This window comes from Oncorhynchus tshawytscha, linkage group LG14, assembly GCF_018296145.1.
Source record: "Oncorhynchus tshawytscha isolate Ot180627B linkage group LG14, Otsh_v2.0, whole genome shotgun sequence".
NCBI classification, from domain to species: domain Eukaryota; kingdom Metazoa; phylum Chordata; class Actinopteri; order Salmoniformes; family Salmonidae; genus Oncorhynchus; species Oncorhynchus tshawytscha.
The window spans coordinates 1,708,726-1,735,400 of record NC_056442.1 but is presented as its reverse complement, the minus strand read 5'-3'; the positions used below and the strand labels follow the sequence as shown (position 1 = coordinate 1,735,400).

The 26,675-nt window shown below is 41.6% G+C and overlaps 1 protein-coding gene across 16 annotated transcripts; it reads right to left on the bottom strand.

The window, feature by feature from the left end:
- Positions 1-6,386: 6,386 nt before the first annotated feature.
- Positions 6,387-21,622, bottom strand: LOC112236872 (poly(rC)-binding protein 3). Of its 16 annotated transcripts, none has more exons than XM_042296730.1 (13): positions 21,399-21,599; positions 14,843-15,017; positions 14,579-14,602; positions 14,406-14,447; positions 14,170-14,286; positions 13,909-14,040; positions 13,565-13,693; positions 12,683-12,826; positions 11,265-11,306; positions 10,541-10,619; positions 9,976-10,028; positions 9,543-9,712; positions 6,387-9,373 (listed from the first exon to the last, which is right to left on the bottom strand). In XM_042296730.1, the coding sequence occupies exons 2-13, from the start codon at positions 14,921-14,923 to the stop codon at positions 9,319-9,321; spliced, it is 1,068 nt and encodes a 355-aa protein (XP_042152664.1). In that variant the 5' UTR covers positions 14,924-15,017; positions 21,399-21,599; the 3' UTR covers positions 6,387-9,318. The 16 variants fall into 16 exon arrangements, with proteins under 16 accessions (XP_042152664.1, XP_042152665.1, XP_042152662.1 ...); XM_042296731.1 differs by having other exon boundaries at positions 10,541-10,616; positions 21,399-21,598; XM_042296728.1 differs by having other exon boundaries at positions 9,976-10,031; positions 21,399-21,502.
- Positions 21,623-26,675: the final 5,053 nt, after the last annotated feature.

Sequence of the window (26,675 nt, the reverse complement as noted above, 5' to 3'; positions counted from 1 at the left end):
TGGTTGAGTGAGCATAGTAGAGAGAATGAGAGTGAGAGAAATAGAGAAGGAGAAAAAGGGTGAGAGAGACAAAGCCAGGAGAGAGGAGTGATTTGGATGTGGTATAGGAAAGGAAAGGAAAGGAAAGGAAAGGAAAGGAAAGGAAAGGAAGACAGAGAGATGAGGGGTTAGTTATAGGCCTGGTAGTGGTGGGTGGTACAGCAGGGGGTGGACACTGACTGGACAATGTGTGCCTGCATTGAATAAGACCCCAATCACCTCCTGAAAGTGGATCAATCTTCAGGGAGATCACCTTGCCTGGACCCTGCCTGGACGTGCTTCCCTGAACACCTGATCATTTGTCTGGATCGAAGACACCCTTAACCCCCCTCCATTCTATGTTTTCCACCATGCTCAGAGCACAAACCTTTCCTCCCTCGGTCAACACCCACTCAAAAAGTCAATGCATCGCTGTGTGTTTTCACTGATTGTACAAGAGAAGGTATCACTCCTGTTATGATGAGAGGATTAGGACATGGTAAAGATATATCCAAGGGCTTTGTGTAAGATCCATTCCATAGACTTCCGCTGGCATTCATTTCCTTGCCTGGATCACATGGATGGAAGCCATCTCATCCTGTAGAACAGTGTCCTGGACTGTGAGTGGGACTGAGGGATGATAGCCAAGACTCTTGTGTGGAAAACTCATTTCTATCCTGCTTTTAAATATTGTGTTAGATCGTTTACAGTCAAAAAGCTTTAACTAAGCAAGGCAGTTCCTGTTCTCCCTGTTACCCTGCCAACCCAAGTCAAGGACAAAAATACAGGAATGTAATTAATTCAGTGTGAACGGTCACCGAGACCTTTCCCCAATGCCTGGTTTGCCAATGACACAGGGTGTATGGAGAGTCCATTCTTTATACCACACGTGTCCAAACTCATTCCACAGAGGACCAGGTGCATGTTTTCACTCCTCCTTTGTGTTTGATTGATGAGTTAAGATCACTAATTAATAAGGAACTCCCCACACCTGGTTGTCTAGGTCTTAAATGAAAGGACTAAAAACCTGCGGACACTAGGCCCTCCATGGAATGAATTTGATACTCCTGCTTTAGACGTTAATATAGAGCCTTGGCATGCAGACAGTGTATTCTCTCCAGGCATCTGTCACCTGGCCCTCTATCCCTGTGCAACTGTCCTCTTTTATATGACACTCATCTCACACCCATTTAGCTTATAGACACGTTAAAATATCCCTATTACTGTAATATTATTACTGTAAAACCCGAAGGAATGAAATCATGATGGACTACTGTCCTCTATCCTTGTCTGTCATTGGAGCCAGAGACAAAGACCCTTGATGGACCCCAGGAAGAGTAGGTGCTGATTTAGCAACAGTTAATGGGGATCCTAATAAAATACTACAATTGTCTTGTTACACAGGTATTGTCACGACTTCCGCCGAAGTCGGTCCCTCTTCTTGTACAGGCGGTGTTCGGCGGTCGACGTCACCGGCCTTCTAGCCATCGCCAATCCATTTTTCATTTTCCATTTCTTTTGTCTTTGTTTTACACACCTGGTTTCAATTCCCCAATTACATGTTCCTTATTTAACCCTCTGTTTTCCCCATGGTTTTTGTGATTGATTGTTTTAATTGTAAGTTCGGTCCGATGTTTGTGGGCTTGGTATTACTTCATGTATTTGGAAATTCTGAGTAAAATGTCTTGTGTTACTCATCTCTGCTGTCCTGCGCCTGACTCCTCTGCACCACCTACACCCAGAACCTTACAGGTATAAAGGCAACTTAAGGTACATTTCTACTGTTTTTCTGATGTATTTGACTTGTAATGATGTCCAAAGTAATAATCAATTAACCCCCACTTCTGACATACTGCAGTGATGTAAAGTACTTAAGTAAATATACTTTGAAGTACTACTTATATAGTTTTTTTTGTTATCTGTACTTTGCTATTTTTATTTTTGACAACTTTTACTTTTACTCCACTATATTCCTAAAGACAATAATGTATTTTTTAGTCCATACATTTTCCCTGACACCCAAAAGTACTCATTACATTTTGGAATAGTTAGCGGGACAGAAAAATCCAACCACTTATCAAGAGGACATCCGTGGTCATCCCTACTACCTGATCTGGCAGATTCACTAAACACAAATGCTTTGCTGGTAAATGATGTCTGAGTGTTGGAGTGTGCGCCTGGCTAACCGTACATTTAAAAAACAAGAAAATCATGTGGTCTGGTTTGCTTAATATAAGGAATATGAAATGATTTATACTTTTACTTTTGATACTTAAGTACATTTTATAAATTACATTTACTTTTGATACTTAAGTACATTTTATAAATTACATTTACTTTTGATACTTAAGTATTTTTTAAACCAAATACTTTTAGACTTTTACTCAAATAGTATTTTACTGGGTGATTTTCACTTTTATTTGAGTCATGTTCTAATAAGGTATCTTTACTTTTACTCAACGATGACAATTGGGTGCTTTTTGCACCACTGACATACTGTATGTTTGTATCTCCTGTTCAATCCCATACAGCAGCTAGTGATGGTTGTGTTTGTTTTGATTGGTCTTGTATTGATTGTATTGTGTTGATGTTGTTATTTTGCTATATGTTGTATTGTGTTGATGTTGTTATTTTGCTATATGTTGTATCATATTGTGTTGATGTTGTTATTTTTCTGTATGTTGTATTGTATTGTATTGATGTTGTTATTTTGCTTTATGTTCTATTGTTTTGTGCTGATGTTCACAGGGCTCCCTTGAGAATGAGACCCTGGTCTCAATGGTGCGCCCCCCTTTCTAAATCAAAGATTTTTAAAAACAAAAGCAAAAATAAATGAATTTGATGGATACTGTCTTCTTCTCCTGCATAGCTAGGCCCTCTAGTGGTATCTCCTAGACATACAAGATGAGACATTCAAGATGAGATTATTCAAATTGAGACATTCAAGATGATACCATCAAGATGAGACATTCAAGATGATACCATCAAGATGAGACATTCAAGTTGAGACATTCAAAATAATACCATCAAGATGAGATATTCAAGATGAGACATTCAAGATGATACCATCAGGATGAGACATTCAATGAGACATTCAAGATGAGACATTCAAGGTGAGACATGCAAGATGATACCATCAAGATGAGACATGCAGGATGATACCATCAAGATGAGACGTTCAGGATGATACCATCAAGATGAGACATTCAAGATAATACCATCAAGATGAGACGTTCAGGGTGATACCATCAAGATGAGACGTTCAGGGTGATACCATCAAGATGAGACATTCAGGGTGAGACATTCAGGATGATACCATCAAGATGAGACATTCAATGATACATTCAAGATGAGACATTCAAGGTGAGACATGCAGGATGATTCCATCAAGATGAGACATTCAGGATGATACCATCAAGATGAGACATTCAGGTTGATACCATCAAGATTAGACGTTCAGGATGATATACCATCAAGATGAGACAATCGAGATGAGACATTCAGGATGATACCATCACGATGAGACATTCAGGATGATACCATCACGATGAGACATTCAAGATGAGACATTCAGGTTGATACCATCAATATGAGACATTCAGGATTATAACATCAAGATGAGACATTCAAGATGAGACATTCAGGATGATACCATCAAGATGAGACATTCAGGATGATACCATCACGATGAGACATTCAAGATGAGACATTCAGGATGATACCATCAATATGAGACATTCAGGGTGATATACCATCAAGATGAGACAATCGAGATGAGACATTCAGGATGATACCATCACAATGAGACATTCAAGATGAGACATTCAGGTTGATACCATCAATATGAGACATTCAGGATTATACCATCAAGATGAGACATTCAAGATGAGACATTCAGGATGATACCATCAAGATGAGACATTCAGGAATACCATCAATATGAGACATTCAGGATGATACCATCAATATGAGACATTCAAGATGAGACATTCAGGTTGATACCATCAATATGAGACATGCAGGATGATACCATCAAGATGAGACGTTCAGGATGATACCATCAAGATGAGACGTTCAGGATGATACCATCAAGATGAGACATTCAAGATAATACCATCAAGATGAGACGTTCAGGGTGATACCATCAAGATGAGACATTCAGGGTGAGACATTCAGGATGATACCATCAAGATGAGACATTCAGGATGATACCATCAAGATGAGACATTCAAGATGATACCATCAAGATGAGACATTCAATGATACATTCAAGATGAGACATTCAAGGTGAGACATGCAGGATGATACCATCAAGATGAGACATTCAGGATGATACCATCAAGATGAGACATTCAGGATGATACCATCAAGATGAGACATTCAGGATGATACCATCAAGATTAGACATTCAGGGTGATATACCATCAAGATGAGACAATCGAGATGAGACATTCAGGATGATGCCATCACGATGAGACAATCAGGATGATACCATCACGATGAGACATTCAAGATGACATTCAGGTTGATACCATCAATATGAGACATTCAGGATTATACCATCAAGATGAGACATTCAAGATGAGACATTCAGGATGATACCATCAAGATGAGACATTCAGGAATACCATCCATATGAGACATTCAGGATGATACCATCAAGATGAGACATTCAGGATGATACCATCAAGATGAGACATTCAGGATGATACCATCAAGATGAGACATTCAGGATGATACCATCAAGATTAGACGTTCAGGGTGATATACCATCAAGATGAGACAATCGAGATGAGACATTCAGGATGATGCCATCACGATGAGACAATCAGGATGATACCATCACGATGAGACATTCAAGATGACATTCAGGTTGATACCATCAATATGAGACATTCAGGATTATACCATCAAGATGAGACATTCAAGATGAGACATTCAGGATGATACCATCAAGATGAGACATTCAGGAATACCATCCATATGAGACATTCAGGATGATACCATCAAGATGAGACATTCAGGATGATACCATCAAGATGAGACATTCAGGATGATACCATCAAGATGAGACATTCAGGATGATACCATCAAGATTAGACGTTCAGGGTGATATACCATCAAGATGAGACAATCGAGATGAGACATTCAGGATGATGCCATCACGATGAGACAATCAGGATGATACCATCACGATGAGACATTATGAGACATGCAGATGACATTGAGACGTTCAGGATGATACCATACCATCAATATGAGACATTCATTCAGGATTATACCATCAAGATGAGACATTCAGGATGATACCATCAAGATTAGACATTCAGGATGATACCATCAAGATGAGACATTCAGGAATACCATCCATATGATACATTCAGGATGATGAGACATTCAAGATGAGACATTCAGATGATACCATCAAGATGAGACATTCAGGATGATACCATCAAGATGAGACATTCAGGATGATACCATCAAGATGAGACATTCAGGATGATACCATCAAGATTAGACGTTCAGGGTGATATACCATCAAGATGAGACAATCGAGATGAGACATTCAGGATGATGCCATCACGATGAGACAATCAGGATGATACCATCACGATGAGACATTCAGGATTATACCATCAAGATGAGACATTCAAGATGAGACATTCAGGATGATACCATCAAGATGAGACATTCAGGATGATACCATCCATATGAGACATTCAGGATGATACCATCAAGATGAGACATTCAGGATGATACCATCAAGATGAGACATTCAGGTTGATACCATCAAGATGAGACATTCAGGATGATACCATCAAGATTAGACGTTCAGGGTGATATACCATCAAGATGAGACAATCGAGATGAGACATTCAGGATGATACCATCACGATGAGACATTCAAGATGACATTCAGGTTGATACCATCAATATGAGACATTCAGGATTATACCATCAAGATGAGACATTCAGGATGATACCATCAAGATGAGACATTCAGGAATACCATCAATATGAGACATTCAGGATGATACCATCAAGATGAGACATTCAGGAATACCATCAATATGAGACATTCAGGATGATACCATCAATATGAGACATTCAAGATTATACCATCAAGATGAGACATTCAAGATGAGACATTCAAGATGATACCATCAAGATGAGACAATCAAGATGAGACATACAAGATGAGACATACAAGATTTAACATTCAGGATGATACATTCAAGATGAGACATTCAAGAAGACATACAAGATGGCATGTACGCCGCTGACAGTAACAATTTAATGGGCAACACAGAAAAACCAAGCCCCTTTTGATATCATTGAAGATCAAAATGATACAAGACAAACCTAGGTTCACAAGAAGAAAAACTTTATTCATTTTCTTACTTACAAACAATTTCAAAAGTAACCTAAATAATGAAATTACTTCAACCTAAAATAGATTTGCTCATTGCAAATAATCCAACTGAAAATATATACCAAGCTCCGTTACATTTTCCTAAATAAGCAAAATATACAGGAGCAAAAACAAAGAAAAAAATATCTCATGTATTTCTTCAATTTTTGTTGCTGCCGCCGTCCAGAAAGGAAGGAGGTCAAGGAGCAACAATGAGTTGTAAATACATGACAAACTTTCCTTGTATTATATGCACAAGAAAAAATACAAATAATAATTGCACATCATTCCCTTGTTATTGCATCAGTTGCATTTTAGTCTGTTTCAGTAGGTGTGTATACTCAGTCATATATGCCAGTGTAAATACAGTTTCAATACACTGTAACAACATATGGATATTGAAGTTATTGAAATCACATTGGCATCACTATTTCAACAATTCAATATTCCTGCCTAGTCTGAATGCAATCGATGATGAGAAGCTGAACAGTTCTAAAAAGCTTGCCAAATAAAACAGACATTTGAACTTGTTTAAATGACAAACATTCCATTGAATTACGAGCTATGGCAAAGTTTTAAATTAAACGAATAACACAAACCCATAATGTCAAGGCTAGCACTACCACTTCAGTTTAACATCAAAATGTAAGAATTATTGCAGAATAATAATCAACTATGCATCATTCAGTACATCAGTACAGCATTTGGTCCATTGACATATCACGTTTATATGATGAAAGCGGTTGAAATTAGACCCAAAGTCAGGCTCAGCATATTGAAACCAAAACAGGGAGTTACATGAAACAAACCAGTCTTACAGAATGAAAATCCAGACCAGGATGGTTTTCACTGTACTTGAAACCAGTTGGACAGTGAATGAATGACCTGTGTTGAGAGGATAACATTCAAAGGCTGTTCATATGCATCAATGCTGAATATGACCTCAGCCCAGGCTTGCAAACATGCCATGTCACAACCGCCTATACTTTGAATAAGCTTGAGAATTGTTATGAAGGGAATTTGCCATGTTTAATCCAAACAACTATAGCCCAAACCTACCCTGAAATCCAATACAGTACACACAAGCAAATATAGCCCAAACCTACCCTGAAATCCAATACAATACACACAAAAAAACCTAGCTTAAATATCATGATCAACCAAAACAGTCATTATGATGCACCAAGAAACAATAAATAGAATTGCAATTTTTGTTTTTTAAATCACTTAAAACGAGCAACATGACTTTGTCATCTAATCTGTTGACATCATCGTAAAAGCATAATGATATTCAAAACCTAAAGCATGAAATAAACAATATTATAATAAAAATAACATGATGGATGAACAATCGCGAATGTGGCGGCGTGGGGGTAAACACGTCCGCCCAGGCCCCACGGGTTCCCCCATGAACCCCAGAACATTCCATGGCCCATAAACATTTGGCTCCATCCAAACACCTATGGCCACGTCCCAATAATATCAAACAGCTTCCTCTCCTGGTCTCCTTTCCTTCAAGAGTAGTACATTGAAGCCTCTTTTATCTGTCGTGGACATGGGAGTGAAGGAGACGACGAAAGGAAGCCAACTAAGAGAATTTGGACACAGCAATAGTCTTAAGTCCAACTAATTCCTCACCCACTAGAGGCAGTCCACAGTATAACCAAGAGTTGAATTGTCTATTGCATGAGCGTAGCATAGCTGACTATGTGGTCACCCACAGTAGTCTTGGTTAAGAAATCGAGTAAACAATCATTTTAGTTTTCAGTCAGTTAGGATACAGTTTTTAGCCACTGATGATTCTTTTCTTGAGTAATTTCCTTTCATGCTTCTTAAATACTATAAATAGGGTTCCTGGAGGATGTGAGGGAGAGTTATTCATTTGGGGTGGTAGTAGGACTAGACGTGAATGGCAAAAAAACTCATGAAAATAATTGCGGAAAAGGTTTGGAGCAGTGGAGGCTGGTGGGAGGAGTAATAGGAGGACGGGCTCATTGTAATGGCTGGAATAGAATCCATGGAACGGAGTCAAACACATCAAAGAAATGGAAACCACACCTTTGGCTATGTTCCATTAATTCCATTCCAGCCATTACAATGAGCCCATCCTCCAATAGCTCCTCCCACCAGCAATAACATAGCAACACCATAGGAACACTTACACCAAACTGGAATACTCAAATACATACAATACATTACTGAACACATGCAGTATAAGTCATAATGTAAAATACAAGAAATTAACATAGAAAGGAGGGCTCTAGGAGTGATACCATTGGCTCACAGAGGTCATGTGATGCAGCAAAAAGTTATGGGTAGAGATCGGATTAGTAAGCAGATCATTTTAAGGATCCGAATAGGGGTAAAAATAGAACGATTAAATGTACCTAAAAAGACCTCTTTTCAAAAGAGCATCATAAAGTAATCATTGGGCTACATCCCACCATACTGTGCCGATAGTATCACCCAGCACCTAGAAAATGGAACAGTAGCATTTTTTTCCAATGTTTTTCCAATGTTTTTACATTTTTTTTTGTACATTTTTTATCAAACTGATATTGAAATCCTATTTTGTAACAGTAGCGATAATTCAGAATTACACAATTTGATCCTAATGAACGTTCAACATGCTTCAACACTTGTCTAAAGGTCTAAAATCAACGAAAACAAAGACATTACTTATTTTTCAGTTTCTCTGAAAGCAACAGGTCTCTTATTAGAGAGCGATCATGGTAGTAAGCTGGAGGGTCAAGGGAGTTGTTATCAGAGCCAGATTCATTAGTCTAGAGGGCATCATCATCAGGAGTTAGGTAGGAACATCATGTCTTCAGTGGTCAGGAGATGGAGGGAGTGGAGCAGAGGGAGTGGAGGCCGGCCGGGCTGGGTCCTTAGGATGTCGTCATGGAGGATGGGTCATTCCACATGGCCGCCACGTCTCTGAACCTGCCACAGGGCATGATGGGAAAGGGAGTACATTATTGTTTCTGTCAAATTCTTTAGCTGAAGATAATGTAATAACAACAAACAGACAAACAGAGGATCCCTGGGACAACAGGTGAGCTGTTGACCCCTTTGTCAATTGTAATGTGTGTGTGTCTGCCAGAACTCTGACCTTGCGTTGATGAGGTACTGGGCCAGGCTGATGTTGGCGGGGGTTCCTGTGATGGTGATCTGGCGCTCCGATGACCCTTCCATGGCGTTAGCAATTTTGATCTGCGCCCCAGACATCTGACGGATCTCGTTGATTTTGGTTCCCTGGCGCCCGATTATGCAGCCTATTAGCTGGGAAGAAGAGGCGGAGGGACTTAAAACAGGGGAATAGCAAAGTCTGAATGGAATGCAGACAAAGGCACATGCACCCTGACACACTGACCCCTTTTTTCAATTGTTCTATTTTTACAAATATATCCATGGTTGTGCATGCAAGCATTTGAAAACTGTTTGTTAAAATATTGACTGACTATTGGTGAAATCACCTTACCCATCCCTTACATGACAATAGATGACAAATGTCAAATGAAAAGCTCCATGGTCCCCATACTCACATCATTGGGAATGGTGAGTTCATGAGTACTGGCCTGGTTACTGGCATCCAGACCTGCTATATGGGAGAGAGAGAGACCGAGAGAGGGGACACGGCATAAAATAGAGTTTTGCACGGGGAGGGTGGCGTCCGCTGTGAGCGACAGTTAGCTTTGGAGACATATAGTCGGAACCCTGATTGGAGATGCTTCTGCAGAGGTCTTGAGAGAGGAGCCTGTGGCTTCTGCTTCTCTGTTGGAAAGGGGGTTGGTTCTCAAACCAGAGGAGATTTACCCGCCGACCCAGATAAAACTAACTCGGAAGGACCAAAATCTTCAAGGAGCTACAAAAGCAGATTAAGAAAACAAACCAAATATTTGAAAAACTACAAATAAAAGGTCAACAAGAGCAACCACCAGGTGGCCATGTCATCGGAAGCGCAGCACAAAGAACGACAGGAAGAGAATGAACAGAGAAAGACAGAGGAAGAGAGAGAGAAAGAGGAGGAAGTGTGTGTGTGTGTCTCTACAGGTAAAAAAAGAGAAGGAGATTTGGTAGAGGGTGGTTCTCGTGTAGGTGGGTACGTACCGGGGAAGGCAGGGGTGGTCTGTCCAAGGGGGTTAAAGGGGGTTTGCTGCATAGCCAACTGGTGGAGCTTGGTCAACTGCTGAGGGGGGTAGGAGGGACAGCAGAGCTATGAGGGCATCGTTAAAACACACACACACACACAGGTCAGGTCTGTCACCAAGAAACCGTACAAGAAGAAAGACAGGATTCAGGAGAAGCAGTGACACAGATAGGAGGAGAGAGAGAGAGAGAGAGAAAGGAAACTCATAGAGGACTTGGCCCGAGTCGGTGAAGAAAGGACGTCTCTGTGTGTTTGGATGGTGCCATGTGAAATGTAGTTCATGGATGTCTGTGTCTGAAACACTTGGACCCAACATGGAGTCATGAAACATACCATGTCCGTTTGACTACGTTGCGGTATTCCTTGAAATTGACCTCCTCTCTGAAGAAATACTGCACTTAACTTTCACATTCCTCACTTGAGCAACCGGTATCCTTATTATTCTGGGTGATAAGGAAATAATTGTTTTCTTTCTGTGTCCCTCTGCTAGTTTTCCTACAGGCCAAGTCCTATGAAGTTTGGCTCCAAACAGAGGACAGAGGTTGTGAGTAATTTCAGATTTGAAAGAGACAGAAATTACTTTTCAGAATTGGTGGTATTAATATTATGGGTTAATATTAATAGGATTGGACACAGAGAGAGTAGAAAGTAGAGAGAAGACTGCCTCGTGGAATTAGAACTCACGTCAGGGTGAGGGATGGCGTATTGTCCCTGAATGGTGTACGCCTGGAAGAAGAGGAGGGAGAAACATACAACGCTATTAGAATCTGCTGATGGAAGTGGCTAAATCAGAGTTTCCCAAACTCGGTCCTCGGGCCCCAAGGAATTAACTTTTTTTGTTTGTTGCCATAACACTACACAACTGATTCAAATGATCAAAGCTGGGTGATTAGTTGATTTCTTGGGAACCGAGTTTGGGGTCCTGGGAACCGAGTTTGGGAAAGTCCATGTACTTCCACTATACCTCCACTAGGGGCGGTAGTGGTCTACATTCGTGACCCCACATCTATCATATTCACTGATTCTAGTCACTTGATAACTCTTTCAGTATTCTCTTAGCAGGGTTGGGCCAATTCCATTTCAAATCCAGTCAATGCAGAAAGTAAACCAAATTCCGATTCCACATTTCCTCATTGAAAAGCATTTAAGAGAATTTGAATTAGAATTTCAGTGTACTTCCTGAATTGACTAGAATTGAAATGGAACAGATGGAACAGACCCCAACCCTGTCTTATCTTTTATGGAAATCAAGTTAAATTCATGTAAAAATTAAACATACAATGCTAGCAAAAAAAGATATATGAGCAAACTTGAAAAACAATTCAGATATCATATCCCTTGTACTGAGGTGAATACTGAACATAACTGTCTACTTCAGTCTCTGACCACTTATGTGGCTCCATTTTTTGCAAGTCACCATTTGTGAAACTTGAGATAATGTCATAATATTACAGGCAATTATTCATAAATAAATGTGATATAATATCTGTTGGAGGGAGTTGGATAAACAATGGGAGCTTGCACACGAATACTTTGCTGACGTACTAAACATGTTACTGATCATTTCTTGGGTAGTAGGGACATTTTATTTATTTTTTAGGAGAGGAATGTGGTAGTAATAATAACTGCTCTCTTTAATCATATTGCAAGCTCCTCCATTGTCCTCTAGACTCCCTCTAGTTCTTCACCCCTCACATCAATCAGGTTCAGGTTAACTTCACTGGCTGAGAACAGCCAGGTGGGAGTGGCTACGGTGAGGGCTGGGGAGAGATGTGATTGGAGGGAGTCGAGGACCCACTGTCAGGGGAATGTGATTGGACCTAATTGATGTGTGCTCATCGGGGTTCACAGTGTGATAATGGGGTCAGCATTGGGCTGAATTCCATTTCAACACCAGCCAGCACAGCAACTCCATCCAACATCCAACATATTTTTGGATCATGTTTAGGATCAAGTCCTGAGTCAACTGGTGCTGAAATGGTAGCTAGCCTAGTTCTGATGGTGGTAGAGGTGATGATGATGGTGGTGGTGATGATATCATGCTAGCAGAGGCAGTGGCAGTGGTGAGGAGATGAGTGATAAAACCTGGAAGTGACACTAACAGGCAGTGGCTGGTGCTGCAGTAAGAGGCTGAGGTTGGCAGTGGAGGCCCCCAGCGGGTCGGCTCTTACCTGGCCACCTGAAAAAATGATGGGGGTGGAGGCAGGCTTGGGGCGGTAGGGGATAGTGGCACCTTTCGGTGGGGACTGAGGAGAGGGAGGAGAGGGGAAGAGGGGTAGAGAGAGTGTTAGAGCAGTGGGATGAGGGATACAGTAAAGAGATAGATAGAGAGACAGAGAGAGAAAGACAGAGACAGAGAGAGCGTGAGAGACAAAGAGAGACAGAGAGAGCAACAGAGAGAGAGACAGAGATACAGAGACACAGAGCGAGAGACAGAGAGAGAGAGAGCATGGGAGAAAGACAGAGAGACAGAGAGAGAGAGAGAGACAGAGAGACACAGAGAGAGAGACAGAGAGAGACAGAGAGAGAGAGACAGAGAGAGAGAGAGACAGAGAGAGACAGAGAGAGAAAAAGAGGAGAAGACAGGAAGAGGTTTTGTAGACTGAGGGACAGTGCCTTGGGAGAAGACAGTCTGTGACACTCACTACATCACACTATTGTTCTTTACTGTGGATGCATGCAGTGACATGAAATAGGTGTTGTGTCTAAGAGCACACTGACAACTGGAATCACATGATTTTACCTCATAGGTCGGCTATATCATTGCAACCTGGGAAGCCATCATCTACAACATTGTTATAATCATTTAGTCCCATGGTCTATACCGACCAAGATCCTAATTCCTTCCTTAGATGTTTGAGACGGTAAAAACAATTGTACATCCACGTTGTACATTCTAGCTGATTCCTAAGGTCTGTGTGAATGTATTTTCCTGTGTATTCCCGGGAGGACTGACCCTCCTCCTTCATCCCTCCACACTCTACCTCTAGCATGACAACACAGATCTGCTTGACACACTGGATAATGGCTTCCGGGGCTCCTGAGATGGTGACTGCTCGTTCAGTGGAGTTGGGCAGCATGTCCCCTGCGACCTGTACCTGAGCACCTGTGGACTGAAGTGGGAAGACTGTTATTGAGCATGTGTACTGTGTAAGGTGCAATGAAAAATAGCTGGTTCTCAAGCCGGAAAGGAACGATTCCTAAACAAACTACTAATAAAAATGTAATGTAATGGCTGTATGTGCATTTCTTTGCCAATTAATCATTAACTAGCTAATAAATTGTCAAGTAAATTCAATCAATCCTTATCACTAATTATGCCCTTTACCTCTCTCATTTCTTTGATTTTGGAGCCTCCTTTCCCTATGAGGGAGCCACATTGGCTGGCTGGGACAACCAGACGCAGGGTGACAGGAGGCTTGCTGGTGGCTGGACTGTTGCTCATAGAGTTGATTATATCCTGGGAAGAAACCATAAAGATCATATCAGCATAATAGTATTGTATTAAAATACCAGGTGTAACAGAATTGTAAAAACAGCCGTTGTAAAATGAACCACGACCAAGAGGAGATGTATGTATGCTAGATACCTCTTCAAACTTGTATGCGATCATGGCGAAGGCCTTGAAGATGGCATCTGTGGGTCCGGTGATGGTAACTATCCGCTCTGGGCAGTTTCCCTCAGAGATGTTGATGCGTGCACCGCTCTGCGGGTTAAACAGTAGACACAGTCAGATAAATAAAGTAGATCATGAAGTACTAAATGGAATACTATCCATTTAATATCCATTCTTAATCTGGGTAAGGTGCATTATGGGATACATACTGCACTTACCTCTTCACGCATCTTCTTCACTGTCTCTCCTTTCTGAAAAGACAGACAGCAGACAGACAACAGTTAAAACATCAGAGAGATGTCACATTAAAAAAATGTACTCGTCTTGAAACAGTTTTGTAATATTCATACGATTGTGATGTGTTTATGAACATGACAGTTACCTTTCCAATGATGCTTCCAACCTCCTGTAAAGAAACAGAGGTTCAACAACAGTTAGCATCAACGTCCAACCCAATACATGACAGAGACTATCCCAAAAACCTTGAAAAGCGACCTCTCCTCGTCTCCCTCACAACCACAGATCTAAAAACACTTGATATACAGTAACCTATCCAGCCCATTCAGCCAACGGTGGGCTTGAAGGAAAGGAGATAAGGAAAGTAAGCCATATGAGAGTATTGGAACCCAGCCGGTGTGTACTGTACCTTGCCGTGCATCAGAAGCCTGATGGTGAGGGTGACGTTGAGGCCTCCTTCGCCTGGCTGCTGCACCTTGGGTGGTTCCATGTTGGGATTGGATGTGAAGGAAGGGGTGTGGTCACGTAGAAGAGGAGTCCCAGGGCCAATGAGAGTGTGATGCCACAGCCAGCCAACCAGTCACCTGCAAGACAAGAGGGATGAGACACGACCACTCAATATTAGGCCCACTGGAAACAGAGGTACCAAACTACCACTGGGTAACATTGATCATCTTTGAATGAACCTGCTCATGAATACTATTCGAGTTCTGTTCAGACAGGAAGAGTTTTATAGACTGTGAGTGGCAGACAGTGCTTTAACTCTGGAGGACAATCTTTAACTCTGGGATCTTAATTTGACCTATATTGTCGCAGCAAAAGAATCCTGCAGCAACAGGATTTGAATGTTTACTCCATAATGTTGCTTGATCCGTGGTTAGGCTATCAGCTGGCCAAAAGTAGCCTACATGAAAAGTGCAATAGTGTTAATATAACTGTGTGTTAGTGTTGGTTTTCAGTGAATTCATGTGAATTATGAAACTCATCCACATTTCCTGCGGTGCAGGAAAATTCTGAGCAACAAAAGGGTGATCAAATTAAGATCCTCCACCTGTACATCATAAAAGTATAGGGACAGGGAAGGCCATAATCCCTGAACCCAGAACTAAATGAGTAGCTCCATTTAATGTTATTTGACCTTTTTATTTATTTATATCCATACAAAGGATTCTGATTCATGATTTCGACTGGCTGAGAAAAGATTTCCCGTTCTAGATCTATGGATATAGAATGGGAAGTCGTTCATTCTAAATGTTCCGATGCCATGATGGCTGGCAACGTCCTTATCCCTTGCTTGCTAGCCAACTACGGCTAACACAGTCACGCTGCATTCAATTTCTTTGTATATATCCATAAAAACGATGTTTGATTACGACTGGCTGAGAAAAGATGTCCGTCCTGACACGTTAATTCCTAATAGGACAGTGGAGATCGAATTTCAATATTGAAACAATGTTGCAAATGTCAAGAGACAGACAGCGATGTTTGGACAAACTCCTGTTGTTATAAAACCCAAATGTTAGGCTAGAAACATGGGGGGGAAATGTCAAGATGCTTTTTTATAGTGGAAAAGTTAATGAATTGGTTGGCTGGGCTGATGAGACACGAGATGCGTAGAGATTTCTCAGATGGAACAGAAAACAAGATACCCATTTTTACGTCATAGGCTTACCCCTGCCAAACTGTTTTTTTTTTGTGTATGGCTTAGAACACATCTCAACCAATCACAATGCTTGTTTTGACCAACCCGTTGTAGAAAGAAAGAGCGAGAACCAGAGGTTGTATGAGAGGCCAAACGGAGAGAGTGGGAGGCCACGGGAGGTCTCTGAGATAAGGGAGGAAAGGGTTCTGCAACCAGCTGTCTCTCTCCAATCTCCCAGAGGTCAGATTACATAAAAAGCCTTAATCCAGGTTTAAGAGCCTGGCCAGTGGTGCAGGTCTGCCACAGGGCCTGGGCAGGGACAGAAATAAACCCACTAAAACCAAGTGCAGGGGGGAGTGGTAGGCTGGCTGGGACTGTAGCACAATGGCCTGCTGGAGCCAGGGGTTACCGGGGTTATTTGTGGTATTTTGGTGATAATCAAATCAAATCAAAGAGGATGTAACCACTCTCTGTGGTATTGTAATAAAAATACTGGTGTATATGTAGCTACCACTTCTGGTCTTTGTGAAGGCATACATGGTGATGGAAATGCCTTCGAATTGGGTTGAGTATTTGAAGAATTCTTCAAAAGGCGGCATGCAGAAAACAAATCATATAGACTCCAATCGGGTCCACACCTCCTGAGAGCCGTCATGTGTGGCTGAAATGAGAATGTATTTTCTCTCGTGTGCCTGGTGGTGTGTTTGAATAGCTCTCCTACCATCCACCACCTTCTCCCTCATCCACTGCAGCACAATAGAATTAGGTCACAGACTCATGATTCATCCATGCCCCATCCATGCCTTCCAGTCAACTTGCTTTTTATTTCAACAGCTAAATATTAGGCACCATTCTCAGACGGAACTCTATTTGAGACAGCGGCAGCATAAAAAAAAGACATTTCAAATCCAAAATCCTGTTTTATCTTCAAATGTGCCTATTGTGTCCCTTGGTTGAATGATATTTCATTTAATCCCAAACCGTTCACATTTGAATCTGAGCACAATCAGTTATGTATTAGTATCTATTAGTAGGGTATGCAATTCAGGACACAATACCACTGTATTCAAGAGTGAGGCAACAGAGTGAAGGTTAATACATCCGACCGAACACTACATTATCAAAACCAATTGTCTGCATTTGACCAATAGTGTTTTCAAGTGTATTTTCAGTGCTCTGGACAATGTATGTGTTGACCATTCTCAAATTCTCTGTAAACAGAGTTATTACATCAACAAGTTGGAAATAAAGAAAATGGGAGATAGAGAGAGAGAAAAAGAGAGATAAAGAGATAAAGAGGTAGAGGGAGAGAGAGAGATAAAGAGGTAGAGGGAGAGAGAGAGAGAGAGTGAAAGAGAGAAAGAGATAGAAAGAGGTAGAGAGAAAGGGAGATAGAGAGAGAGAGAGGGAGAAAGAGAGAGAGAGAGAGAGAGAGGTAGAGAGAAAGAGAGAGAGAGATAGAGGTAGAGTGGTAGAGGTAGAGGTAGAGAGAGAGAGAGGTAGAGAGATAGTGAGAGAAAGTGGTAGAGAGGTAGAGAGAGAGAGAGAGCAGTATTTCTCGTGACATCTGATGTAGTTAGTAAGTGGGTCAGAGAGAGCCATGTTGAGCTGCAGAGCTGCTGGCCTCCTCCTCTATGGTGCTCTGCTATTGAATTAATCACGCTTTACGCTCGGGTGGACAACACCGCGCACAAAATGGCACTTCCTGTTCTTTCATCTCTCCCTTCGTCTGCTGCCCTGCCTGCCCTCAGCCCAGTGCAGAAAAGACAGCAGGCTGCAGCATCACTCCTGGAGAAGAAGCATTACATCTGCCTGTCTTTCTTTTCATTCCTTGGCTCTTTAATGTAGAGCTAACAATGGAGGATGCCTCCTCTTATGTAGAACCACTGGACTGTAAGTGACCGAGAACACTTGACTAAATATGAAAAGATAGCTGTCTTCAGTATCTGAAGGGGGTGGGCAGGAGAGAGCTCTGAGTGAGTACGGTCACGGCCCCCTCACTGAGACAGGTGAGACTTAAATAGAAGTGACGCCATCACTGATCACCTGAAATGATTCTGTCAGCAGTCAGGAAGGAAAGAAGAAATGGAGAGAAAGGTATTTGGGAGAATTGGGTGACTGACAGACAGAGGCCGTCCAGATGCCTTGATTAGTGCTGGGCAAAAGAAAGGAACGCACTGACTGGAAGTGGATCAGCACTGCAGTCTTATCATGCACTGTAGAAATGAGCCAGCAATTTTCTCTGCAGTGTTGCCTCGCCTTATCCGGCCTCAGCTCTGCCCTTCGCTGCTTCCGGTCAGCTGTGTGTGAGTTGGTGCATGTGCATGTGTGTACTGTACGCTTGCTCAAGCTTAGACCAAAGAGAACATGCAATCAGCATCTTTAAGATTTCCTTATTAGTGATTGGAGATTGTGTTGGAAAATGTGTTTTGTTTGAAAATCTCCACAAAGTCAGAGACTGATTATATGAAACATCAAGCAAAAGGCTCTTACAGCGCACGTGAGAAAAAGACTGAGATCTGGAGGAATGGGAAAATGGAGGACAGAACTTGCAGTATAATCTAGGCCAAAGCCCCGTCATCTGTTCCATTTTAATCCACCGAGCTAGAGATATGTCGTTATGATTTTGATATAAACCCTCCATAAGCATACACTTGTAAGCCAAAGCAGTAGAGAGAGGGAGACCACTAAACTGAGGGTGACTCAAGACGTTGGCTCTTCACCAGCAGTGCACCCCACATTCATATACTCTGTATGTTTGCCTGCTCCGACTCTAATTGACCCTGATTCTACAAATGACCTTTGAGCTCAATCATAGTGTAATTAATAGAGCATGCGTTAACACACAAGCAAACTAGAAAAGGGAATACATATGTTACGCATGGCACACAAATCATAGCTGTATTCTCTTTGGTTGGCCATGTTTGCTGGCAAAGATAAGAGATGAGTGACGCAGCATTGTAATCTGTTATGAGGAGCCAAGAGAAATGTCAGCCAGGGGATCCAGTCCATTCTACATTCTGAACGCACTAAACAGACTTTTCATTAGGAAAATAGCTGCAGTGAACTACTCACTAAAAGCAAGTCAGCACCCTCAAATAGCACCGATATGCCCCGTCAATCACCGTTGACCTCTCACCTCTAACCTTTTAGATGGCCTATGTTGAGCCTTAAGGATGTCCCATGTATCCTCAATACCATGAGGACGTCACAGAAGGAAACCCCATATGAAGAACTCCATCTACTTTCATGACTCAGGCAGAACCGTCTCCTGCATGACTGAGCCTGTCACTAAAATCACCATTCTACTTCTAATAGATTCAAAATGCCCTGCTGTCAGTAAGTAAGGGCCACAGTGGACAGCAGAGAAGTACATGTTGATATTAGATATTCAAGTTGAACTTGTGTTGCTGTTGGAAAATAAAATAACCAAATATACTTGTTGTTGTACCGAAGTGGCCAGAGACAGAATTGCACCGACCCAAGTTGTCAGATCTCCCTTTGAAAAAGAAACTCTTACATGGGGGACACTGAATATAGAATAGAATAGAATAGAATGTGTTGTAGATGCAGGACACAGCAGCAGCTCTGGTCTCATCTGACGCTAACTAGGCTTTTGTTGCAGTGTGATTGGAGGGGGGAGAAGGGGGGAGGTGGGGAGGGGGCGTCTGTGGTGCTGAGCGAACGGCCTTCCTCTCCTCTACCCGGCTGTACACTCTAGAGCTGTCACTCTAGATCAGCCGCCCCCTGCGCTGAGACCTCAGCCTACATCACAGTCAAAACAGGGGCGACCACTCACTCCCTCGCACTGAGTAGTGCCCTCACCAGGCCAGGCGACACTGGAGAGACGAAAGGGATGGGGCATGGGTGGCCCCAAAAACACTTGTCACTGTCCCCTAATTAGAATCCAATCACAAAATGGGGTTGTAAAATGTGCCATTGCCTACGACGGGATAGAGAATGTAGACCCCGTTTTGCGTTGTAGCATTACCATGTTGTACTGTGGCTGTGGTGGTAAAAGAAGAGCGTGCGGTCGGCCATCTTAGATTCCCCACAAATGTACATGAGATCACAGCTTGTCCCTAAGTCAAGGCTCCGCTGAATGAGCATGCATGGATTTACAGATCACCAGTCATGTTAAATGGGTCGAGTGTAAACGCATATCTTTTTTTATCATTTTGAAATTCTATAATATCATTTTTGATCGTAGTATTTTTACTTCCTTGATAGATTACAATGATATTTAGTTTTCTAAATTCCAATACAAATATTAATTTGATCATCTCAACAACAGAAAATAGTGCCAGCCTTCAGTATTGCTATTTGAAATGTCGATTATGCAATATTTGAACAATTATGTGATCTTTTAAAACCTGTCCTAACCATTACGGAGGAAACGTATATTCCAACGATTTGGTGCTTCCTTAGTTCAATCCCACGGTTCACATGAATTAGTGATAATGCCAAATGACACGTTGACTGTTCCTACAGACCAAGAACACCATCAAGAGAGCTCATTTGATTGTGAGGATGATTGGGATAATGGTCGTGAGGACTAGATACATCCATCTCATGGGCTATCAGGTTCTGTTACCATTCAGTGTGGACAAGGTCAGCGGAACCTATCGCAATAGAACGACGCCACTTCTGATCTGCAAAACATCACAATGTTATTAGAACCCACCTTAAAGGAACAATTAACCGATAATTCCATTAAACAATTATCCCCAATGTATACGATCACAAGGGTGAGTCAATAGCAGGGAACATGGAGGGACCACAAAGAAAGGGGTCCAACCAACCAACAAGCTAACCGGCGATTCTCAAGGGAATACAGAAATACTTTCACAGCACACACATGGGGTCGCAACACCCTTTGTATTTGCCTAATGAAGGACACACTAAGAGCAACGGCTAAAACAATGGAGTCAGATCGATGTCCACTGTATTACAAAACAAAGGGGTTTCAAATAACGATGGGAGTGAGATAATAAACTCCCAACATGTCAACGGCTGCTGTTCCCGCGCCACTTAACGATAACTCTACAGACATTCATTAATTATTGAAGACATTTCCCAACTCAACATTGGCCAATATCTCCTGCTGCCAGTTTAAAGCCAGGAGACTACCCATGAAGCCTTTTTTTACACATGGTCTAACAGCCTACTGTACGTACATATGATACAGTCAATTGCACTATTTTACATTTCCACCATATGTGTTTATAAAAAGAAATGCATATTTGAATAGTAACAATATGACCATTGGACTCATCAGAGGCCTTCCTCAAACCTGATCTAGAAGCTGAAAAATAGGCATTACCTTCGTACAGCGTTAAACAGATGGCGACCACTTTCGACGTTTCGCAAAAGATTAAAAAAACACAGAATGAAAAGGATTTTTTCCCTCTCCCCTTTGCTATGCCCAGTCTGAATCGGGATATCTGATTGGTTAGAAAGGCCAAATCACATGGGCGAGACAGAGAACCCGTGACCCCTCTGTAAATAAAATGACGAAATGAAACAGCCTTGCATCCTAGCCGAACAATTTGTGGCAGTGTGATACCCTGACTACACTGACGATGTTGTGGTCTACTGTAAATAGGCTGTATGATGAGGCGGGATGGGGTCACCATCCCCCCCTCCCCGACCCCCAAACAGAAAACAAAGGGGGTGCCTAGTGAGGCACACTGGCATTGGGGCATGTCTACAGAGGCGGGGTGTCAAAGTCTGCATAGCCACCCCCAGGCACTCGCCTGTCCTGTAGGTCAATTGTTCCAACTCACCAACCCACCAACCCACCAACCCACCAACTCACCAACCCACCAACCCACCAACTCACCAACCCACCAACTCACCAACTCACCAACCCACCAACTCACCAACTCACCAACCCACCAACTCACCAACCCACCAACCCACCATTTCACCAACTCACCAACCCACCAACCCACCAACTCACCAACTCCCCAACTCACCAACCCACCAACCCACCAACTCACCAACCCACCAACCCACCAACCCACCAACTCACCAACTCACCAACCCACCAACCCACCAACTCACCAACCCACCAACTCACCAACCCACCGCCTTCTTCTCTTGCTGATCATGAACACAACACCCAAAGTATTTTCAGATACAACAACCGCCACGGAACGCCAGCACAAACCCACAGACCCCCAACGTCTGTGACAAGGGACTACCAGGGTTAGTGGTTGGTTTGTGGGTTGGGGTGGTGGTCTGTGTGCCCTGGAGGATGAGGCTGGTAGAGAGATGGCGATGCAGAGATCAAAGCCCAGACCCCACATCACATGTCTGTCGTAACATCCAGCCGCCCTCGAACCAACCTGGCTCCTCTCGGCTGGCTTTTAATCTGCGTGTGTGTGTGAGTGTTTGTGGAATTACAGGGAGCTTTAGAGGCATCCCATCCAGATTATCCAATCCAGCTAAAATCCAACCCGGTGTCAGATGGACAGTTGTGCAGGGACCCCAGCAGCACAGACATAATGTAGGGTTTAGGGGGTGGAGGGTTTAAGGGGGGCGATGTGGGCTACGGGGGTACAGGCATTGGATTAGGGGCAACACAAAAAATGAGGAGTGTGTCCCACCTAAATTTGAATTGTTCAGAGGGAAGCAAGAAGCATATCTCGGTTTATATATGTCCTTTTAAACACTCAACGTCTATCTATCTATCTATCTATCTATCTATCTATCTATCTATCTATCTATCTATCTATCTATCTATCTATCTATCTATCTATCTATCTATCTATCTATCTATCTATCTATCTATCTATCTATCTATCTATCTATCTATCTATTCAATTCAATTCAAGGGGCTTTATTGGCATGGGAAACATGTGTTAACATTGCCAAAGCAAGTGAGGTAGATAATATACAAAAGTGAAATAAACAATAAAAATTAACAGTAAACATTACACATACAGAAATTTCAAAACAATAAAGACATTACAAATGTCATATTATACATATATATATATATATATATATATATATATATATATATATATATATATATATATATATATATATATATATATATATATATATATATATATATATATATGTGATTTATTTTCCCTTGTGTTCTTTAACCATTTGTACATTGTTACAACACTGTATATATATATATCCTAATTGGTATTGTTACAACACTGTATATATATATATATATATATATATATATATATATATATATATATATATATATATATGGTGATATATATACAGTGTTGTAACAATGTACAAATGGTTAAAGAACACAAGGGAAAATAAATAAGCATAAATATGGGTTGTATTTACAATGGTGTTTGTTCTTCACTGTTTGCCCTTTTCTTGTGGCAACAGGTCACACATCTTGCTGCTGTGATGGCACACTGTGGAATTTCCCCCAGTAGATATGGGAGTTTATCAAAATTGGATTTGTTTTCGAATTCTTTGTGGATCTGTGTAATCTGAGGGAAATATGTATCTCTAATATGGTCATACGTTGGACAGGAGGTTAGGAAGTGCAGCTCAGTTTCCACCTCATTTTGTGGGCAGTGTGCACATAGCCTGTCTTCTCTTGAGAGCCAGGTCTGTCTACAGCGGCCTTTCTCAATAGCAAGGCTATGATCACTAAGTCTGTACATAGTCAAACCTTTCCTTAAGTTTGGGTCAGTCACAGTGGACAGGTATTCTGCCACTGTGTACTCTCTGTTTAGGGCCAAATAGCATTCTAGTTTGCTCTGTTTTTTTGTTAATTCTTTCCAATGTGTCAAGTAATTATCTTTTTGTTTTCTCATAATTTGGTTGGGTCTAATTGTGCTGCTGTCCTGGCGCTCTGTGGGGTGTGTTTGTGTTTGTGAACAGAGCCCCAGGACCAGCTTGCTTAGGGGACTCTTCTCCAGGTTCATCTCTCTGTAGGTGATGGCTTTGTTATGGAAGGTTTGGGAATCACTTCCTTTTAGGTGGTTGAAGAATTTAACAGCTCTTTTCTGGATTTTGATAATTAGTGGGTATCGGCCTAATTCTGCCCTGCATGCATTATTTGGTGTTCTACGTTGTACACGGAGGATAATTTTGCAGAATTCTGTATGCAGAGTCTCAATTTGGTGTTTGTCCCATTTTGTGAAGTCTTGGTTGGTGAGCGGACCCCAGACCTCACAACCGTAAAGGGCAATGGGCTCTATGACTGATTCAAGTATTTTTAGCCAGATCCTAATTGGTATGTTGAAATTTATGTTCCTTTTGATGGCATAGAATGCCCTTCTTGTCTTGTCTCTCAGATCGTTCACAGCTTTGTGGAAGTTACCTGTGGTGCTGATGTTTAGGCCAAGGTATGTATAGTTTTTTGTGTGCTCTAGGGCAACAGTATCTAGATGGAGTTTGTATTTGTGGTCCTGGCAACTGGACCTTTTTTGGAACACCATTATTTTGGTCTTACTGAGATTTACTGTCAGGGCCCAGGTCTGACAGAATCTGTGCAGAAGATCTAGGTGCTGCTGTAGGCCCTCCTTGGTTGGTGACAGAAGCACCAGATCATCAGCAAACAGTAGACATTTGACTTCGGATTCTAGTAGGGTGAGGCCGGGTGCTGCAGACTTTTCTAGTGCCCGCGCCAATTTGCTGATATATTTGTTGAAGAGGGTGGAGCTTAAGCTGCATCCCTGTCTCACCCCACGACCTTGTGTGAAGAAATGTGTGTGTTTTTTGCCAATTTTAACCGCACACTTGTTGTTTGTGTACATGGATTTTATAATGTCATATGTTTTACCCCCAACACCACTTTCCATCAATTTGTATAGCGGACCCTCATGCCAAATTGAGTCGAAGGCTTTTTTGAAATCAACAAAGCATGAGAAGACTTTGCCTTTGTTTTGGTTTGTTTGGTTGTCAATTAGGGTGTGCAGGGTGAATACATGGTCTGTTGTAGGGTAATTTGGTAAAAAGCCAATTTGACATTTGCTCAGTACATTGTTTTCGTTGAGGAAATGTACGAGTCTGCTGTTAATGATAATGCAGAGGATTTTCCCAAGGTTACTGTTGACGTATATTCCACGGTAGTTATTGGGGTCAAATTTGTCTCCACTTTTGTGGATTGGGGGGGGGATCAGTCCTTGGTTCCAAATATTGGAGAAGATGCCAGTGCTAAGGAAGATGTTAAAGAGTTTTAGTATAGGCAATTGGAATTTGTTGTCTGTATATTTGATCATTTCATTAAGGATACCATCAACACCACAGGCCTTTTTGGGTTGGAGGGTTTTTATTTTGTCCTGTAACTCGTTCAAGGTAATTGGAGAATCCAGTGGGTTCTGGTAGTCTTTAATAGTTGATTCTAAGATTTGTATTTGATCATGTATATGTTTTTGCTCTTTATTCTTTGTTATAGAGCCAAAAAGATTGGAGAAGTGGTTTACCCATACATCTCCATTTTGGATAGATAATTCTTCGTGTTGTTGTTTGTTTAGTGTTTTCCAATTTTCCCAGAAGTGGTTAGAGTCTATGGATTCTTCAATTACATTGAGCTGATATCTGACGTGCTGTTCCTTCTTTTTCCGTAGTGTATTTCTATATTGTTTTAGTGATTCACCATAGTGAAGGCGTAGACTCAGGTTTTCCGGGTCGCTATGTTTTTGGTTGGACAGGTTTCTCAATTTCTTTCTTAGATTTTTGCATTCTTCATCAAACCATTTGTCATTGTTGTTCATTTTCTTCGTTTTTCTATTTGAGATTTTTAGATTTGATAGGGAAGCTGAGAGGTCAAATACACTGTTAAGATTTTCTACTGCCAAGTTTACACCTTCACTATTGCAGTGAAACATTTTACCCAGGAAATTGTCTAGAAGGGATTGAATTTGTAGTCGCCTAATTGTTTTTTGGGAGGTTTCCAAACTGCATTCCTTCCATCTATAGCATTTGTTAATGTTACTCAGTTCCTTTGGCTTTGATGCCTCGTGATTGGGTATTGCTCTGTTCAAGTAGACTGTGATTTTGCTGTGGTCTGATAGGGGTGTCAGTGGGCTGACTGTGAATGCTCTGAGAGACAGTGGGTTGAGGTCAGTGATAAAGTAGTCTACAGTACTACTGCCAAGAGATGAGCTATAGGTGTACCTACCATAGGAGTCTCCTCGAAGCCTACCATTGACTATGTACATACCCAGCGTGCGACAGAGCTGCAGGAGTTGTGACCTGTTTTTTGTTTGTTATGTTGTCATAGTTGTGCCTAGGGGGGCATATGTAGGAGGGAATGCTGTCACCTGCAGGCAGGTGTTTGTCCCCCTGTGTGCTGAGGGTGTCAGGTTCTTGTCTGGTTCTGGCATTTAGGTCGCCACAATCTATCTATCTATCTATCTATCTATCTATCTATCTATCTATCTATCTATCTATCTATCTATCTATCTATCTATCTATCTATCTATCTATCTATCTATCTATCTATCTATCTATCTATCTATCTATCTATCTATCTATCTATCTATCTATCTATCTATCTATCTATCTATCTATCTATCTATCTATCTATCTATCTATCTATCTATCTATCTATCTATCTATCTATCCCCCCAAAAACACAGAATGATCCCCACAGCCGCCC

Excerpts from the sequence above, each read along its gene's own strand:
- LOC112236872 (XM_042296728.1), bottom strand. The coding sequence starts at position 14,923 with ATGGAACCACCCAAGGTGCAGCAGCCAGGCGAAGGAGGCCTCAACGTC. Across the intron at positions 14,287-14,405 it reads TGCGTGAAGAGGTAAGTGCA|AGCGGTGCACGCATCAACAT; the intron begins GTATGTATCCCA and ends TTTAACCCGCAG. Across the intron at positions 9,374-9,542 it reads CAGTACCTCATCAACGCAAG|GTTCAGAGACGTGGCGGCCA; the intron begins GTCAGAGTTCTG and ends GCCCTGTGGCAG.